Raw genomic sequence first — 13,140 nt, forward strand, 5'->3', positions numbered from 1 at the left:
CTTTGATATGAAACCTCATTTCCAAGCATATTTTATGTTCACTTTGCCAGAGTCTAAATGTTGCACTCCAGTACAGCAGGTAGAAATCTCTGCAGCACCTTCATTTAAATAAATAAATAAATAAATATTTAACATTTCCCCCATGTTTTCATTTTCAATATTCCACATACTTTTGTATTGACAACCCATATTTGCAGTGTGGAAGTTGTGAGTGGAAAATGGAGGTTTTATGAGCTGAGTAGGACACAGATGGGAGTTTTGGCACCAGAAGATATGGGTAAGTACTTCAGCTAAGTGTTTTTGCTTAAAAGATCCCAGTGAAAATTAATGTGAACACTTAAATAGCTGTCATGTTTCAGAATAAAACATCCTATTGAGATGAATGTTTACTTTACACCTCCCAAAGCTATTGTTCATGCAGACTCAGGAAGACAGCACCTGACTTGTGGGTCACACGCAGGTCTGTAACACATGGTTCATATTTTGAAGGTTTCTTTCATAACCACATGGTCTAGAAATTTTCTTCTTTTAGACGTAAAAGCTTAGATTCTGCAGCCAGGAGCAGAATTTGCAGAAAATTCCCTAGCCATGGAACTGCTAAATATCTGGGGCTCTGCACATCTCCTGTGGAGTCCACAGGCACCCCAACCCACTCCCAAAGTGACTATTAATGAAAATAGGAAAGGAGTAAGAATGAACTCCATGATAAGCATGCTCCTCCTTCCTCCACCCCAGAAAGGAGTTATGGCTTTGTTTTTTTGTTTTTAATCACACAAATGATCACGAACAAAGGAAGAAACAGATGATAGAGACATTAAAGATAGCGAGTATGCTCTGGACTCTCCATATCTGCTGGACAGAAAGAAGTGAACAGGTGTTTGCGCCATACCCCTAATTATACCTGTGGAACTCTGTGTAAGAGGAAGGCAAAAGGTAAGCTTCACCAACAGATACTGTTTTCTAGACAATTCCAAGCTTGTGCTGTAGAGGTACACTTGTCTTATGGACAATTCGCTAAGGAGGACTAACAAGTTGTAGCATTACAAGACACTGAAAGCTGAACAATGGGGAAGGAAAGGAATTTTTAGTCAGACAGTTTAAAAGTTCTGTTTTGTTTACATCTGTTTAATTCAAACATACACGAAACAATTAGGAGAAAAAGCAGTCTTTGTTAAGATGCGACACTTCTCTTGCTTCATTTAATGGTTAAGAAAGCTCATCATATACACTGGAGATCACTGATGAGTCTTTTAGCAAAACTAGGAAAGACCTGGACTGACATTTCAAATGTTTTTTAAAAAATAATAATAATAATTTGAATTTTTTAAAGTCTCAACCTTTCTTTACACATCATAAAGTGGGTGGAGCAGAGAGAGTTATAAGCCATTTTTCTCCACATTGCAGATCTCTTTTCCTTTAGAGAATATGATTATGAATTATTTTGTATATTTAAATGGAACGATGAGTCACCAGTCAGTCCACTCACATGTGAGTAAATGGCATCTATTTTTTAAAATGAAGCTTAACTCCTTTAGTAAAGAATTATGGGTAAACTCCTCCTATCATTCAAGCACAACTTAACAGCTCTGGCACTGATAAAGGAACAGGGAAGAGGACCCACCTCCAGTTAGTAATTTTAGTTTTACGCTCCTTGGTGACATTGTTGATAAAGAAATCCTTAAAATGAGTTTAACAGTTTCAGATTTTTGTGTTTTTCTACATTTCACTCCCCTCGCTTTTTAAAAATATAAAATAAAATGAAATTTTAATAGAAACTTTCCCTAGTTCTTCAATAAGCCATCCCAATCTCTCACTGCCGTTTTACTGTAATTATAGGGTGTCTATTTTCCCCCTGGGGTCATGACTCTTGACAAAGCACTAAATCTTGAATATAAGCCAAACTCTCGAATAGAACATGAAGGTGATGAACTTCCAGGAAGAGAAGCAGTGATAAAATGGTTGAAATCTTCTCTAGAATGATCCGTCCAATTTCTTCAGTATGAAATTTAGGAAGAGAGCCCAGGTGTAAGTGTCCTACCTTTTTTCAGCACGTGACAGATAAAGAAAACTGATATAGGGATGCTACCTTTACTGAACTTAAGAGCCAGAGTTTTTTTTTGTCCAGGTGTGACAATACGCATGACAATTTTTTTAAACTTCCTGTTCAGAAATGGGAGTGGTGGGAAGGCAGCAGAAAATGCTTGAACAGGGTCAAAAGTGAACTGCAAAAGCAGAAAAAAATCTGAGTTTGGGCCATTTTTTAATGCTTTTTGTTGTTTTTGATATAGAAAGGTAGTCTGAGGATCTCCATATCAAAATAAATAAATATATTTTTTTTAAAATCCTGATTCTTTCTTACCTTAGAATAATCAGGAATGTCAAATCTGGTGTGCCCGAGAGGTCACATATTGTGAACTTTCTCAGCTATTAACTGAAGGGGAAGGGTGTTGAATCGTTAAGAACCTGTTCTCCCAAATGTTTATCCAAGCATGTATGTTAACAGGTGTTAGTTCAATAGTTATTTCCCTCTCCTATCTCCGTTTGAACAAAAATAATATTCCCCTGAGTCAGGGTTAACTAGCATGGGATCTCCACTATAGTTTTACCAGCTCTCTATGCTATTACAAAAGGCAAGTCCTGAATTTCTGTGAAAGACATAAAGAAGAAAAAAAAGTACATGCATCTCTCTCTGAAGAGGAAAAATTTCAAAACAAGCAAAAGCCAATACCATTTCAGTCCTGCAGGATACCTTAAAGAAGCAAGAGGACACCGTCAGTTTCCCTCCTTATCTTTTAGCTACCTTTTAGTGTGCCTTTAACCACAGTCATCAAATTGTTCATTTTGTGAACGTCAGTGTGATTAAATCCACTAGTGGACAGCTGACTCGCTACAAATTTGTGACGACACCATGATTCAGGCCCCATTCACTTAACAGGTTAACTCTGAAACCTAAAGATGACAATCTAATGCATATTGTAAATTGGAAGTGTGTGGCCAGCGTAAAATAAATTGAATATAAAAAACAAACTCCACAAGGAAATTAACTGCATATTTTTGACAATTAAACCTAGAAAAACCTAGAAAAAAAAAACAGAAACTGCAGTGGAGGCTACAGGAGCTAGGGGTCTTTCTCCAGAATTTAGGTCCGGCTTGTTCTTGAAAACCTCCAGCTTTCTCTAGAGTACACAGGGCTTTGGCTTTACCAGATGGTTCTGGGAGAAGCATAACAAATCCTTTTCTTTTTCAGGATTGTGAGGACGAGAACGTCTTCTAACTTTGGGTACTCAAGGCTTGTAGAATTGGTGGCTTTTCAAGGAGTTGCAGACTGCCAGAACAAGAATAACTATGTTAACTTCTGAACCAGAGCTGCGCCAATCACAGGAATTTCCAGTGATCTTCTTAATCAAACATTAGATGTTAGAGATACACAGAAATTTAATTTGATGACAGAACGAGGAGTAATGGTCTCAAGTTGCAGTGGGGGAGGTTTAGGTTGGATATTAGGAAAAACTTTTTCACTAGGAGGGTGGTGAAACATTGGAATGCGTTACCTAGGGAGGTGGTGGAATCTCCTTCCTTAGAAGTTTTTAAGGTCAGGCTTGACAAAGCCCTGGCTGGGATGATTTAGTTGGGGATTGGTCCTGCTTTGAGCAGGGGGTTGGACTAGATGACCTCCTGAGGTCCCTTCCAACCCTGATATTCTATGATTCTATGAAATAAAAAAGCCTATGAAGCCATTGCTGCAATTCCATGTCCACTTTAAATCTTGATACTACACAGCAATCTAATTTCTAAATCTCAGAGGGTGTGAAGAACTTCAGATTTCACAGTCATGATTAAGAACAAATAGAGTCCAGATATCATTCAGACTGTAGGTCGTTTTCAACAGACTCAAGATTCAATAAGTAAGCTCTGTTTTCACAGTTAGTTGCTTTTCTGGATATTTGGAGGTCTAGGACTAGACAAAGAATGTTTTTGGTGAATAGTTACAACTCTAAAGTGTATTCCAGCTTACCATTTTCCAAACTCATCTGTCTGATAGACTTCTCCTGTTCCATAAGAGTTCCATAGGAAACAACCTGTCCTGATTCACAGTCAGAACCTGATTCTGAGCAAGAGAGCTCCTCCTCACTGTTTTCAGTGAAACAGTTGATGCAAGAACAAGACCTAATGTGTTTTCTCCATTTTTTTAAATGTATTTTAGACATCATGGAGTTTCCTCAGTTGCCTCTTGGGAGAGAGAAAGAAACACAACAATGTTGAAGGCTAGAACTGCAATTAGCGGGAAGTAGGTAAACTTAGTTTACTGGAGAGATCAGTGCATCCCAGATCTTTCTGTAACCTGTAGGATAGGGATTCTGTGACTCAGAAGCTACATGTCACTCAGTCACAACAGCATTGCAGCTCTCCTCTCATAGAACTGAATCGTTAGGCACTCCTCTAACAAGGAGCTACCTAGAAGACAAACTAAGCACAATGGTCCTGGCTTAGTTATTGACAGTGATAAGCTATTTCTAAGGACTGTTTAGATTACAATTATTATATTGCACTGATTAGATTTGGCTTGCTCCCTTTAAAAGGTTCTTAACCCATACCTGCAAAGATACTGACTGACAAAAAAGGCTCAAGTGGGAACCAGTAACTGCCCTTCTCTATATTAGTATCCAGTATGGAGTACAAGACCTCTCCATCTCAGAGGTGTAAAAAGGGGAAGTCTTGCTCTGAATCATGCTCCTGGGAGAAACCATCTTTGGCCAACTGAGAGGGACTTATTGCACCTATAAACCCACTACCCGTACCCTTCCCTGGGAATAGCCCTGCAGCCAGTCCCATCTGCATAAGAAGAGACCCTTCTATACCTTTTATTGGGACAAACCTGAAAGTGGCACAGACCTATTCTGTGTGATGTTCATGGGAGAAGGAGTGAAAGCAGTGCTTGCCCTCCTCCTCACTGATGGCTGCCCCCTTAAGACTTCGGGACAGCCTTTATCTAGTTTGACACTATTGGCTTAGATCCCACTCAGTCTTTCAGGAAAATCGTTGCCTATATACAGAGCTGGTCTTCTGAGACTGATGCACCATACCCACAATGTCTTTAAGGGACTGACCTAGAGCAGGGAACCATAAACTGGCTCCCAAAATTAAGGAAGTTTTCCTTTGATAAAGCAACTCTGGCCACTAGAAAAAGTTGCCAAATCAAAAGCAAAATACAGGTTTACAAGGGAATAATGTGCTCTCTTCTACCATGAAGGCAGGACCAGATCTTGTCCATATCTGTGTAACACAAGTGGGCGCACACGCTCTCTGCTATTCCTAGGTAGCGGAACGGACAGAAAACATACCACGCGCCAATCCAGCATTGGGGCAGAGCAGGGAAAGTCGGCTACACCCCCTCTGCCCCATCCTTCCCGACCCGAATCCGATTCCCATTCCCTTTCAGGATCCAGCGCAAATGTCTCCCCCTGTCCTCGTAACCCTCCATGAGCCCAACGAAGCCTGCTACTTACCCGGCTTCACACTGTGCTTTGAGGGTGCCTGGGAGCCCCGAAGCTGGGTTCGCCCCAGTGACAAACCACAGCCCCCCAGGGCCTCGGGGTCCTGCTCCCGCTGCGGGGCGGCCCTAGCTCAGCGGCAGGCCAGACCAGCTCGCTGGTGCCCTCCCCTGCCGTGGCTGCCGCCTCCAGGCCCGGGGCTCGGGGCAGCCTCAAGGCCCCTCCCCAGCCCGGGAAGCGGCCCGGCCCGGGGGCAGCGGCGGGGCCGCCCTGCCGAGAGGATCCAGCCCGCGGGCCCTTCCCCGGGCACAGGACCCCCTCGGGGGCGGATACTCACCACTGCGCGGCGCTGCCGGGCCCTTCCTCGGGGCTCTGCGGCGCCCCCAGCGGCGGCCCGGACATGGCGCGCGGGGCGGGCCCGGGAGGCGCCCGGCCGCCCGCGGCGCAGGGGGGCGCTGTCCAGGGCACTCCCCGGGCGCGGCGGCTCCTCCGGAGCGGCCCCGGCCCCGGCCCCGGCGCCGGGCGGGTCCGGCGACTCCCCCTGCCGGGCGCGGGCGGCTCCCTCCAGCGGGGCCCGGCGCTGCCCGCGGCCCACGTCCCTGCCCCGCTCGGCGGGACGGACCCCGAAGGAGCCCGTTAAAACGCACTTCCGGCGGCAGGAGCCTCCCGCCGCTCCCACTGGTCGCCTCGCAGCGGGGCCCTGGGCGTGCCAGCCAGTAGGAAGCAGCCTCCCTCCAATCACCAGCCACTTCCGGAGGGAAAAAAGAGGAAGGAGCGGAATTTGCCGCCCGCCGCCTTTCTGCGCAGGCGCGATTCAAGATCACTTCCGGGTGCTTGGGGAAACACTTCCGGGACGTAGGAACTACTTCCTGTTACGCAAATGAGAATTAAACAGGTTTATGAACACTGTCCAACATGTGCAGATCAGATCCTGACTCCCCAAGTGCCCCCTGACTCCCCATCACCCCACCTGACCCCCCCATTGTACCCACTAGCCCCCATTGGCACCCCTCATCCCATCCTCCTCAACTAACCCCCAAAGCAGCCGCACTAACCTCCCTGTGGATCCCCCATCACCCCAACTGACCCCCTTCGTTCTCCAACCTCACACTGGCCCCTTCTTTCTCCAGTCAACCCAACAGACCCCAGTTACTTCTCACTGACCCTCTACCAGGGTTGACAACCCTTCCGGTTTCGCCGGGAGTCTCCTGGAATCGGGCTCTATTTCCGGGAGGCTACTGAAGACAAACTGGGAGATTTTAGGCCGTTGAAAGTCTGGTGCCACAGCGGGGCTAAGGCAGGCTCCCTGCCTACCCTGGCCCTGCACCTCTCCCAGAAGCGGCTGGCACGTCCCTGCAGCCACTGGGGGAAGGGGCAGGGGAATCTCCGCGTGCTGTCCCCGTCTCAAGCACGGACTTCTCAGCTCCCGTTGGCCAGGAACCGTGGCCAATGGGAGCTGTGGGGTCGGTGCCTGCAGGCAGGGGCAGAGCACGGCATCCCCTATTCCCTCATCCCCGGGGCCCCAGAGACATGCCAGCTGCTTCCGGGAGTGGTGCAGGGCCAGGACAAGCAGGGCACCCTCCTTAGCCCTGCTGCGCCACCGACCGGGAGCCACCAGAGGTAAGCGCCACCCGGCTGGAGCCCACCCCCCCACTCCCTTCCACACTCCAACCCCCTGTCCCAGCCCTGAGCCCCCTCCCGCACCCAAACTCCCTCTCAGAGCCTGCACCCCCTCCTGCACCCCAACCCCCTGCCTCAGCCCTGAGCACCCTCCCAGAGCCAGCACTCCAAACCCCCTCTCGAACACAAACTCCTTCTCAGAGCCCGCACCCCCTCTTGCACCCAAACTCCCTCCCAAAGCTTGCACCCCACACTCCCTCCTATGCCCCAAACCCCTGCCTCAGGCTCAGCCTGGAGCCCCCTCCCACATTCCAAACCCCTTGGCCCTAGCCCAGAGCCAGCACCCCCCCCCCCCCCGCCCCAGCCTCGTGAAAGTGAGCGAGGGTGGGGGAGAGCAAGTGATGCAGGGAGGGAGGATGGAGGGAGGGGGGCAGGGCTTTGGGGAAGGGGTGGGGCTGGGGTGTTTGGGTTTGTATGATTAGACAGTTGGCAACCCTATCATTACCCCAAGTACTGACCCTCAGTTACCCCTCACTAACTTCCACATTGACATCCCTACACCCCATCACCTCCAACTGACCCCCAGTTAACCATCATTAACCCCACGTTAGGCCCTTCATTCTACAGTCACCTCAACTGACCCCCCCAGTTACCCTTCGCTGACCTCTCCATTGACCCCCCACTCCCCATCACCCCAGTTGATCCCCAGTTACGTCTTAACTTCTCCACTGACCCCCCCTACTCTTCATCATCCCCAACTGACCCCACAATTACCTCTCCCTGTCCTCTTTCTAGCCCCCCACACCAATCACCCCAGCTGACCCCCAGTCACACCCAACTGACCCCCCAATTACCCCTCATGGACTCCCCACTTCCAAATAATCCCTAACTGACCACCTAATTCAGGGTTATGAATAAAGACAAAAGATTGCTATGGTATATTTTGGGACGCAAGGAAACAGATGGAGTCCTTAACCTGGGAGGCAAATGACAGTATTCTTGTCTCATGAAAAGAGGGTCACAGCCAACCTGGCTGTAAAGTGTTGCAAGAAGTTTTGGTGAGCAATACTTGGTTAGACTTAAGAGTATCTTGTTAATTAAGTCTTAGGCTTTAAAATGAATGTTATGATTTTATTTTATATGTAATCATTTGTTTCCAATACTTGGTTGCTACTGCTTGAATCTCTATGCTTTGTTAAATAAACTTATACTGATTTCACTATAAACATACCTCAGTGCTGTGTGGTAAGCACAGCAGTGATCTGAGGTGGAACTGGTAAGCTGGGATGTACCGTTTCTTTGGAAGCAGCAAATCTGTGACTATCAAAGAGAAGCTCAAAGGGCTCAAGGGTTGGGGTGCACCAATCTGTAACTTGTAGGCTGATGTCAGGGCCTGTGAGGCCTAAAAGGGAGTACTTAGATACCGTGGCTGGTGGGGTTGGGAAGCTGATCCACAGCAGACACAGATGAGGCTTTCTCATGCTAAGGTAGCGAGGTGCCTCACAACCCAGGGAAGCATCACCCCTTCACCCCTCACTGGGCCCCACATTCCCCAGTCAACTCTCACTGACCCTCCCCACTAGCCCCTTCACCTCCCACTGTCCCTGCTACTTCACAGTTGTCCCCACAATTGCCACCCAATGACTTGCTTCACTGGTCCTTCCACACCCACGCTGTAAAATGTAATTGTAAATGGTGAATCATCATTGGGTGGATATATTTCTAGTGTGATTCCACAGCGATCAGTTCTTGGCCCTACACTTTTGTCAATGACTTTGAAGAAAATATAAAATCATCACTGATAAAGTTTGCAGAGGACAAAGTTTGGAAGAGAGATAAATAATGATACAGAGTGATTTGGATCACTTGGTAACCTGGGTACAAGCAAATATCCTGTGTTTCAATATGTAAAGTTATACACCTAGGAACAAAGAATGTAGGCCGTACTTACAGGGTGTGGAACTCTATCCTGGGAAGCAGTGACTCAGAAAAAGACTTGAGCATCATGACAGATAATCGGTTACACATGAGCTTCCAAAAGCTGTGGCCAAAAGGGCTAATGCAATCCTTGGATGTATAAACAGGAATCTTGAGTAGGGGTAGAAATTATATTATCACCTTGCACCCCCACAGGCTCATTCGCTGGGTCAAGGCTTAGCAGAATAAACTATTTCAGAATAGTTCCTCACGGGAGCACTCTTATTCCGGAATAGCGATAGCACTTTAAATCCACACCCACCATATTCCAGAATAACTTCCTTATGTAGACAAGCCCTGACAATCTGGCCCTTAGTGAGTACAATTTTGTTTTCAGGTTTGAAACCACTTAAGACTAGATTTTGCATTACATATGCCTGACCAATGGCAAAATGCTTTAGCAAACATTATCCCAGATCAGAGGGGTAGCTGTGTTAGTTTGGATCTGTAAAAGAGGCAAAGAGTCTTGCCGCTTTTACATTATCCCAGATGTATTTGTTTATAAAAGCTTTTGCAGAAGAGCTAGATTTGTGGCAAGGTGATGAATAAACTTGGAGCAGTATCACACAACCTCAGAAGGTGCATGACTTATGCTTATCATCTAGGACAATTGCATCAAGAGTGGCTTTCAGTGAAGTAGGTTGTGTTGTAATGTCCCCTAAGCAGTTGACGGGTTATTCCGTATACAAATATGGCATCCCTTGAAAATGTTGCGTTATTCTTTGTGACACAGAAGCTAAGCACATCTAGGGTGACCAGATGTCCCATTTTATAGGGACAGTCCCGTTTTTGGGGGCTTTTTCTTATATAGGCGCCTATTACCCCCCACCCCCGTCCCGTTTTTTCACAGTTGCTATCTGGTCACCCTAAGCACATCCAAAGAGTACATGCACATATCTGAATAATCCTTCAATCACTACAAATTCTAGGTGATTTCAACATTCTTCTACCGAAGGTATCTGCTGACATGCAGTCCAATGTAGTAAATACTAGAATTAGACAGAACATTTAAAATGAAATAAAAAATGTTGATAACAATAAAAATAATATAAAAAAGGAAAAAAATGGAAAACATTTTCATGACATTTCTCCTTGACTACTAACCAGCTCTTGTAAACACAGGATGGGTAAAATTGGAAAGGAATGACGGTCCAGTGGGCTAGGTTACTATTTAGTACTTGGGAGACTTAGGTTCCTGTCTCTGCTCCACTACTGATTCCCTATAAGACCTTGGGCAAGTCACTTAAGCCCAGAAATTCAAAGATATTTAGATGCTTAATGCCCATTGATTTCAATGGGAGTTAGGCTCCTAAATTCTGGGTTCTGGGCCTGGCTCCCACATCTATAAAATTGCCCTGCCCTGCCTCACAGGGGTGTGTGAAGATAAATACATGAATGATTCTGAGATGCTCAGATACTATGGTGATGGTGGCCAGATAATTACTTTGGTCCATAACAAAAAAAAATTTCATTTATTTTGGTCACTAGCCATTTCATAGAATCATAGAATATCAGGGTTGGAAGGGACCTCAGGAGGTCATCTAGTCCAAGCCCCTACTCAAAGCAGGACCAATCCCCAACTAAATCATCCCAGCCAGGGCTTTGTCAAGCGTGACCTTAAAAACCTCAAAGGAAGGAGATTCCAGCACCTCCCTAGGTAACGCATTCCAGTGCTTCACCACCCTCCTAGTGAAAAAGTTTTTCCAAATATGCAACCTAAACCTCACACACTGCAAGTTGAGACCATTATTTGTATTTGTCCTAATGAACTTTGAACTTTTATGAATGGATTTACCCTCTCTAATGAACCAATTGATCCAGTTATGGCACGGACTCTGTATTTCCATATGTTAGGACTCTCTTAGTGGAACTTTTTTAGTTTGTGTTAGAAGGAGGTTGTAGTTAAAAAAAAAATAAAAAAAAACAGTGTCTCAAATCTCCTTGCATAATCCAGACAACTCACAAAAACTTCTTGGAACACATTCTCCATAGGTGCTCAGATAGCATAGTGATGAGATAAACATAGATAGATTTAAAGGCTATGTCTACATTGGCATACATACTGGGTACTTACCCATGTTTATGCGCCCACATGTACCCCATTCTCATGCTGAGTGTTCACATATGCTGTGCTTGACATGGGTACAAGCTGTATACCCACATATACCCATATACACACTTCCACTTTTTGGTATGTATGTTTGGCGTTAGCATTTCAGGAGTGGTATTCCAGCATTCTGTGAATTACAGGAGACACTCTAGGAACCTCCTTGCAGTGTGTTATTGGTACTGTCCACTACTTTCACACATTTGTCAGTGGGTGTTTCTGCTGATCCCTATCTCCTGCTAAACTTGGTGGAAGACATAGCAAGTGACTGAATATGTGTTTCTGCTCCTGATCTTTCTTGCAGGACAAATGTGCATGCACTGCATACACAACTGGGGAGCACCTTGGGGGAATGAACTTGGACCTTCCTTACAAATCAAAGATGGGTAACTGTGATGGTGACTGATCCACTGGCATCCCATGACACAGAGATGATGTCCCTTTGCTTAGGATGATGACCCGTTGCTGCAGAACTTCAGAAGGAGGAAACAGTCATTCCTGGAGCTCCATGAGGAGCTGGCCCCAACACTACAGTGGCAGAACACTCAGTTCTGTAGACCCATATTGGACGCTCTCATCTACTCATAATGTAGATGGTTGCCATCACCAAAGTTCCAGAAATTAGAGCTGGGTTCCAGAGAATGGGGTTTCCAAACTACATGGGGGCCATCACTAGCACTCACATCCCCATACTTTGCCCACTGAAAGGAGTGAGTGAATATGTCCGTTGAAAAGATTACTATTCACTCGTTCTTCGAGACTTAATGAATCATAAAGGCAGGTTCATGAATGCTGAGGTTTGGATACACAGGAAAGGTTCATGATGCAAGGGTGCTGAGGAGATTGAGACTATATTTACAAGGGGAGGAAGGGACTTTATTCCCCAAAACAACATGGTTTTGTATGGTGTTTCTGTGCCCACGGTTACTCTGGGAGATCCCACATACCTGCTCTGGCTAATGAAACCCTACCCAGACATCAATGGCCCTGAAAAACGTGAAATCAACTTCAAACTACAGTTTCAGGATGGTAGTGGTGTGTGCCTTTGGATGGCTGAAGGCTTGTTGGTGATGCATGCACATTCGCATGCCAATATGGATAATTCCATCCACATTATTGTGGCATGCTGTGTGCTTCATAATGTTTGTGAGACTAAAGATGGCTACTTAAGCACAGAGTGGTCACAGGACAGGGCTGGCTTGCAAAGCCTTTACCGACAGCCTGATCCGGTATACTTTCGTACTGGTGCTGGATCACAGCAGACCAGGGAAATCCTAGATGTAATTTGTGCCTACATCTTGGAACAGCAAGGAGGCAGGGGGTGACCTCAGCCTGGTCCCAAACAAAGCACCACATCCCTTCCATCATCATCATCATCACTCCCATAACTGCATTGACGATTGTGTATCAGTGCTTGAGTCTCCACAAAGTCCATTCCTGTCCACTCTTTCATGTTGTCAATCCATCTCCTCTTCCATCTACCTCTTCTTCTCTTCCCCTGTACTGTCCCTTACAGGATGATCTTTGATAGGCCAGATGATCTTGTTTCATGGCCATACCACTTCAGCTTGTGCTTCTTCACAGTCATCAGGAGGTCTTCATATGACCCAGTGCATTGGGTGATGATGTTATGGACCTCTTCAATAGTGATGCAGTCAAAGTAGGAGATGCCCAGGATTTTATGGAAGTATCTCATCTCCACTACCTGTATTTTCCATTCAAGTTCTGCCATAAGGGTCCATGTCTCGTATGCATACAGAAAAATGGAGATGACCAGTGCATGCAGCAGTTTCAGTTTGGATTCCAGGGAGATGTTCTTGTTCCTCCAAATTGGCATTAGCTTTGCCACTGTTGCTGTTGTCTGCACAGTTCTTGCTCGAATTTCTGCCTTGGATCCTTCATCAGTGACGATTGCCCTCAAATACTTGAATTGTTTCACGGTCT

General features: G+C 46.0%; 1 protein-coding gene across 1 annotated transcript in view; it reads right to left on the reverse strand.

Annotated features, from left to right (window-relative positions):
* Positions 1-12,892, reverse strand: part of LRIF1 (ligand dependent nuclear receptor interacting factor 1) — a 29,693-nt gene extending 16,801 nt beyond the window's left edge. The window contains exons 1-3 of the mRNA XM_075122132.1: positions 12,756-12,892; positions 6,664-6,727; positions 5,830-6,291 (exon numbers count right to left, since the gene is read on the reverse strand). Of these exons, the coding sequence (XP_074978233.1) occupies positions 5,830-6,291; positions 6,664-6,727; positions 12,756-12,892 (663 nt within the window). The remainder of the gene's footprint in view (positions 1-5,829; positions 6,292-6,663; positions 6,728-12,755) is intronic.
* Positions 12,893-13,140: the final 248 nt, after the last annotated feature.

The sequence above is a fragment of the Caretta caretta genome, chromosome 21 (assembly GCF_965140235.1).
Source record: "Caretta caretta isolate rCarCar2 chromosome 21, rCarCar1.hap1, whole genome shotgun sequence".
NCBI lineage: Eukaryota > Metazoa > Chordata > Testudines > Cheloniidae > Caretta > Caretta caretta.